General features: G+C 37.8%; 1 protein-coding gene across 1 annotated transcript; it reads left to right on the top strand.

Annotated features, from left to right (window-relative positions):
* Nucleotides 1–629: 629 nt before the first annotated feature.
* On the top strand, nucleotides 630–5,868 carry Hs3st5 (heparan sulfate-glucosamine 3-sulfotransferase 5). Its single transcript, XM_042673859.1, has 2 exons — nucleotides 630–736; nucleotides 4,935–5,868. Exons 1-2 carry the CDS (start codon nucleotides 630–632, stop codon nucleotides 5,866–5,868), a joined length of 1,041 nt encoding a protein of 346 aa, XP_042529793.1.
* Nucleotides 5,869–7,048: the final 1,180 nt, after the last annotated feature.

The raw sequence follows: 7,048 nt of genomic DNA, 5'->3' as shown, positions 1-7,048 counted from the left end.
GGACATGAAAGTTCCTTAGACATAGTTCACAGTGGAAATCTCAGCAATGACGCCATCACTTGTGATATTGCTTTCTTCCATCCACAACTAAACAAAATGAAACAAAAAGGTGTATGTAAAATAACTCATTGTTATGCCCAAAATGGTTATTTACTGAACAGAAATTTCAACATTTGCCATTATTTTTTAAGGAAAACTTGCTTTGCTGCTCAGCTTCAAGTAGCTTTTTCTCTGTGTTCTTTGATTTACAAAAGCATACATATGAATGCGCGTGCGCACACACACACACACACACACACACACACACACAATTATTAAATGCATGCATCTTAATTCACCTTAACAGTTGCCCAGCAGTTCCTCTCTGGTTGATACTCTCCATCTAGATTTAGTAGTTGACCATACAGCATAAGATGGAAAAAGAAAGGGGCGGGGAGGTAAGTCTTGCTAAATACCTGTTAAACCATGAAAATTGTGAAGGTTCCTATAGAGGTCTGTTCTTCATGCAGAGTCACTTAATCCCTGTTTATCCCTTCTGGTTGGCTTTGTTTCAGTCAGCAGATTCTATTGATGAGTGTCTTGTCTCCCATCTCTCAGGCTTCGGCAGTCCTGAAGGTTGATGGAGGGCCATGCTATTCAAACAGCAGGCGTGGCTGAGACAGAAGCTTCTGGTCCTGGGAAGCCTCGCCGTTGGGAGTCTCCTGTATCTTGTTGCCAGAGTTGGGAGCTTGGATAGGTGGGTGACTAGACACTTGCTTTGCCTGTAGGACTTTAAGTGTTATGTGATGTAAACATCCTTAGGACATTGAAAGCTCTCTCCGTTTGTTTTTATCTCTCGAAATCCCCAAGAAACATGCTTTTCTGCAGTATTGATTTTGATTTATTGAGACTTTAAAAGAAAGAGATTCACGCCGTTCAAGGTATTCCATAAAGATCCATTTGTATTCTGTGTACGTTGACACTTGTTTTTAGAGAAGGGATAAAGCTGTGTACAATAAAAGATGTCATTTGCTCAAGCAGAGTGTGGTCTGCATACATCTGGTGTTGACCTCTAGTCATAACAAAACACTGGTGATAGGACTGCGAATCTTCCTTTTGAAATCTGTGAGTGGACAATTAATGTGCTCTTGGGAGCATTAAAATTATGTATGCTCCTGTAAAGATGCTCATCAACTTTGCAATCCATTGCCCTGGAAAGAGGGCTGCAGGCATGGATTTTTAACTATGTTAATTAGGTCTGGTTTTTCAGGAGCTGAACATACCAGAGTAGGAAGCTGTCACAGGGACTAATTGCCCAGAAGGCAATGGAAAATCCACAGAGAGGAAATTGAAGAGCGAGGGTCTGAGTCTAAATAGGCAGACTGTTGGTAGATGCTGGACCTGCAAAAGTCTCAGCAATAATCAGCTGAATCTCCGCTAAATGTTCCTGACTGTTCCACATCCAGTATGATTGGAGTGAACTTCCTTTAAAATTAGTTCTTGTCCTGGGAGGACTGAAATATGCACTCTCCCCAACTTCAATTCCCATTGACACCGAAAATGAAAACACACTTTCATGAAATTAACTTCTTTTCAGTTTTCTTTCCAAAATTTAATTTGTTGATCTTATTGTTCAGATTTAGAAATAGTATGGTAATGCTTGTTTTCCTGTAGTCAGTGTTGACTTTAACTGATAAAATGAACACCCTTCAAGGTTTTTTAGCATGAGTAAACCTCCTTCTCTCTTGTGGTTACTTGTGGGCAAACTATAACTGAGTGCTTATCACTCCAGGTCAACACTTGGAGTAATTCCCTAAATTAGCATTTAGCGAAAAGCCTGAGGTGAGACCATTGTCCTAGTCTGTGAGGGAACCTTTGATATCAAGTTCTTCCCAATACTTTCACTTAGTTTCCACTTTTAACTTTTTATTGAGTCATTGATCTAGTGATTCATTCTTTATTTGATGTTTCTTTTTTATCTTGGTATCTTAATTATAGCACCTTAATAATACATTGTCTTAAAGGTGAAAAAAGTTGAAATAAGAAAAATCAGGCTCAGAGAAATATTTTCAGGATAGTTGCTAATAAAAGCTAATAAAATCTAATAAATGGTATGAAAACTTCATCTCTGTACTTTTTCAGGTCACTTCATGAAAAGAATAAATTCATCTTGTAATTTAAAAAACAAATATAATAATTACTCAAAGGCACTAATGTTATCAGTGTAACAACAGATCACATCAAATTGTTAAAAAGTACTTCTGCGTAGAGTTGCAAGGACATGTTTCCTTTTACCATTTGAGTTACTGTACACCTGAATATGGTTGATTTGGTCATTTGGGGAATTATTTATTATCTCAATCATATAATAAGTACATGTGATCATATCCCTGAATATTCAATGATAAACTCTCTATTTTGCTCATATAGAAAGTTTTGATTCAGTAACTCAATTGTTTCTTTACTTTTTAACCTCTTCTTAGCCTCTAATGGGATGACTTTTACAAGGAATTGAACTGTTTGGGGAGGGTAGGGGGTCCTTCTCAAAATTCACCTTGAAAACTATTATGTCTGAAATGGTATGTGAAATTGTGTTTGATTCATACTTACTTGAGCTTATCTGTTAGGAAGTAGAGACTTTGCTGTCTGGGAAAAAAAAGGTATGGTTACTCCTACTGTGACTTCCAACCTTAAAACCTCTGTGTTTTTCTTGGTCCGGGATTCATGATCAGAAGTACTCTTCAAGAAGTGAGGGGGGGCGGGTTGTGAATAGTTCTCCTCTTTACATTCTTTCTTTGCATTGGAAAGTTCAACCGCAATTGTTCTGGAAGGTATTATCTCCCAGGGTTGAAAGTTTAAAACAAAAACAAAAAGAAAGTAAGGGAAGAAGTAGAAATATCACCATCCCATCTCAGTTAGGATGGAGATATCTATGTCAGACTCTTCAGTCAAGATTCTGTGAAAGAACTGGATCCTATAAAAAATGGATTTGAGTGTCTATTTCCTCTATTCTCCCAAGAGCAGAACTAACATTGTTCTAGAGGCTTAGGAGAAAAGTCTTATCAATGGATGTCTTAGTGAATTTAAGCTTAATTAGAAACTAGAAATTAGAAGAGCTAAAAGACAATCTTATGATATGCCCAATCAATGTCACAATTAAAAGTATTTTCCTATGTGTAGTCTTTGACTCTGTGGAGTCTTTGATTATGTAACTTTTATATATTCCATATAGAGCCCTAGTATATTAATCCCATTAAATATATAAAAAGCTAAATTCATGTTTCTCTCTTGACTGTAGTAAACCCCATGCCTCTAACTTCCATAGTGAGCATCAATTGCTTTAAAATTATTTTCCAAATACTATTAAAAAATATTGCATTTACGTTCTTCCTTAAGCATTATCCTAGAGGATGATTTATATAGAGCACAAACCAGGAGCATTCCACAAGTTCAGCGGAATAAGCAGAGTGTGGCTTACAGATGCAGTAGCTTCTCTTGGGAAAGAGAGGTGCCTGCCTCATGGCTGCAGAAGTACAGACTAAGACTTCAAATGACTGGGGTAACTAGAAGCCTGAACATGGATAAACTGGTTTCACTGACACTATGACTAATATTGCCGTACTTTCTCAAAAAGGCTAAAATGCTTTCCCAGATCAACTTAGAAAAAATACAAATTAATTTCAGTTGAGCTTCAGACTGTGTAAAAATAAGCTCAATTTGCTAATCATGTATTAACGTGCCAAATAAACTTGTCACGCTAGGAATGTATTGTGACTATAACCACGCCATTCTCTGTGAGAAAAACAAAGATGCTGAATTATTACCCCAGGTCATAGTGAAGTGGAAATCCTCTTTTCTACTTCTATCCATTGCATTCTTTTTCTTATGAACTCTATCTCTGACTTAAATATTGTTGCCATGAGGAGCCGAGGTCTCTGGCCCCATGGAGGTCTTGTTGCTTTGTGGTCTCAGGTCTGGTAAGTTATATACAATACTTGCTGACAGTAATTGGGTTTGTTCCTACATACAACAAAATGAAAATATAATCTTGACCTCTTTAGAAAGAGGAGAGACAGAAGAAATATAATGCTCTTCTAGCTTTCCCTAAGGTTAAGGACAGAAAGTCTCATAGGATCAAAAGCTCAGCTAGTGCCAAAATTGGAATTTTACAGACTGATGATGCAAATAGTCAAGGGAAGATATCTGACCTGTTTTAAGATTACATATCAAAAGATGTTTTAAGGACCAGGTGAGTGCTACTGAGCTATAAGGAAATAGTACCAGATGAAACCCAAAACAAATGGCCTCTTCTCTGCCCTTCTGCCTCTCAGCTGAAGATTATAATCTTGTACCTCTCATGTTTTCTAAATGATCTTAACTGGTGAAAGGCTAAAAAGCTATTTGTTTGCCAGGAACTGGCACAGGCTCACACCTATAATCCTAGCTACTCAGGAGGCTGAGATCTGAGGATCATGGTTGGAAGCCAGCCAGGGCAGGAAAGTCCATGAGACTCTTATCTCCAATAAACTACTCAGAAAAAGCTGGAAATGGTACTGTGGTTCAAGTGGTAGAGCGCTAGCCTTGAGCACAAAGAGGCCCAGGAACAGTGTCCAGGCCAAGTTCAAGCCCCAGAACCTGGGGGGGGAAAAAAAGCTATTAGTTTGGTTGGTGTCACTTGTCTATCCTGTGCTTGAGCATAAGTACATGTCATAGTCAATTAACTACTAGGCAAATAAAAAATTTTTAAAGTACTGATGTAAAAAATCCCACAAATTATATGCTCCCCATTGAAAACACAGTGGTTTAAAATAAAATTTCCCAAACATGTTCGTTAGGGATTGTAGCACACTGGGAACTAATCCCTTTCTTTATGCATTTAAAGTCAGTCTAGGAAGCAGAACAATGAGAAGTTAATGGCAATGAGCTTCTTACAGTGGTCTCTCTGTTGTTTGCAGGTTACAACCCATTTGTCCCATTGAAGGCCGATTTGGAGGAGCCCGCAGTCAGGCTGAATTCCCACTCCGTGCCCTACAGTTTAAGCGTGGCCTGCTGCATGAGTTCCGGAAAGGCAACTCTTCCAAGGAGCAGATTCACCTCCATGACCTGGTCCAGCAACTCCCCAAGGCCATCATTATTGGAGTGAGGAAAGGGGGCACAAGGGCCCTGCTAGAGATGCTGAACCTCCACCCAGCAGTGGTCAAAGCATCTCAAGAAATCCACTTCTTCGACAATGATGAGAATTATGCCAAGGGCATTGAGTGGTATAGGAAAAAGATGCCTTTTTCCTATCCCCAACAAATTACAATTGAAAAGAGCCCAGCATATTTTATCACGGAGGAGGTTCCGGAAAGGATTTACAAGATGAACTCATCCATCAAGTTGTTGATCATTGTCAGGGAACCAACCACAAGAGCTATTTCTGATTACACTCAGGTGCTAGAAGGGAAGGAGAGGAAGAATAAAACGTATTACAAGTTTGAGAAGCTGGCCATAGATCCTAATACCTGTGAAGTAAACACAAAATACAAGGCAGTAAGAACCAGCATCTACACCAAACATCTGGAAAGGTGGTTGAAATATTTTCCAATTGAACAATTTCACATTGTCGATGGAGACCGCCTCATCACAGAACCTCTGCCAGAACTTCAGCTCGTGGAGAAGTTCCTAAATCTTCCTCCAAGGATAAGTCAATACAATTTATATTTCAATGCTACCAGAGGGTTTTACTGCTTGCGTTTTAACATTATCTTTAATAAGTGCCTGGCGGGCAGCAAGGGGCGCATTCATCCAGAGGTGGACCCCTCTGTCATTACCAAATTACGCAAATTCTTTCACCCTTTTAATCAAAAATTTTACCAGATCACTGGGAGGACATTAAACTGGCCCTAAAGAAAGAAATAGATTATGTCATACAACACTATGTGTTGTGCCTGGAGACACTTAATATCTCCTCTAGATTAAGATATGCACTTTCCCTAGACACACCTATCCACATCATTTTTTCCATGTATACTTGTACATGTGACCAAATATAAGATCAGTTCTTTTTTCTACTGAAAATTTACAAAAAAAGGAAAAGAAGATACTAAATCGCTGTCTGCATAGTCGCATCTTTTATGCTATTTATGAAAACAAAGAGGTGGTGGTATTGGGGAAATGTGACTTCAGCTATTCTCAAAGAGTTAGTCTTCCTTTGATTCAGAATTTGTCACCAGCCATTCATATAGATTTAAGCCAAAAGATGAGTGTGTGAAAATGTACCAATGGCTGTGAGGCTTCAGGAAATAGAGGGTTCAGTTATACATTTTGTTTTTCCTAAGGGAAAACTGGCTCTTTAATTCAGATGATGCATTGGTGCCATGAAGGGGGGGGAAAAGGAAAGAAAATACTATTTTCTTATTATTTAAAAGAATGTCTTATCTCATAAAATTTGACATTGTTCCAAAGTTTCTGTGGTGATTTTGCACTATTGTTTTCTTGTAAGAATCATAGTGTCACTTGTAGCATGTCAATCACATGTTGGAAAGTCAAGTCCTTTTACTTCCATGTTGAATGTCAACAGAGAAATGTCATGTATATAGTGTATATTGTTGTAAATACTTGTTTCACACCAAGTAATTCTATTTTGTAAACTGAATATGGCTATTTAATTTATTGTGAAAAATTAAATTTATTGTGGTATTTAAAAACGGAATGGATTAAAGTTACTCTATGTGCAACTACTTTTTAAACTCATTTTGTTTTGTGAGCCTCCCAACTGGCTTCCAGAATAGAAGGTGTTTATGTGTATCTGAGAGCATTTGGGAAGATTCATTTCTCCATTTGATCCCTGTGTCCTGGTAGAAGTGTATTTACAAAAGAATTTTATTAATATATATGCATATATGTGTGTGTGTGTATATATAATATATATATAATTTTGTGACTATTATTTTACTTGCAGTTACTGCTTCTTCAGGGGGAGATGAGGAATACACTAATAGAATCAAGGCATAGAAGCATCATAATTTTATGTGAACCTCTAATCAGTCAGGCCAGCAGGAAAATAAATAAATCAGATTTGGAAATT

This window comes from Dipodomys spectabilis, unplaced genomic scaffold, assembly GCF_019054845.1.
Source record: "Dipodomys spectabilis isolate Male_0828 unplaced genomic scaffold, ASM1905484v1 ptg000001l, whole genome shotgun sequence".
NCBI classification, from domain to species: domain Eukaryota; kingdom Metazoa; phylum Chordata; class Mammalia; order Rodentia; family Heteromyidae; genus Dipodomys; species Dipodomys spectabilis.
The sequence above is the reverse complement of the archived record's forward strand: the minus strand, read 5'-3'. Positions and strand labels throughout refer to the sequence as shown.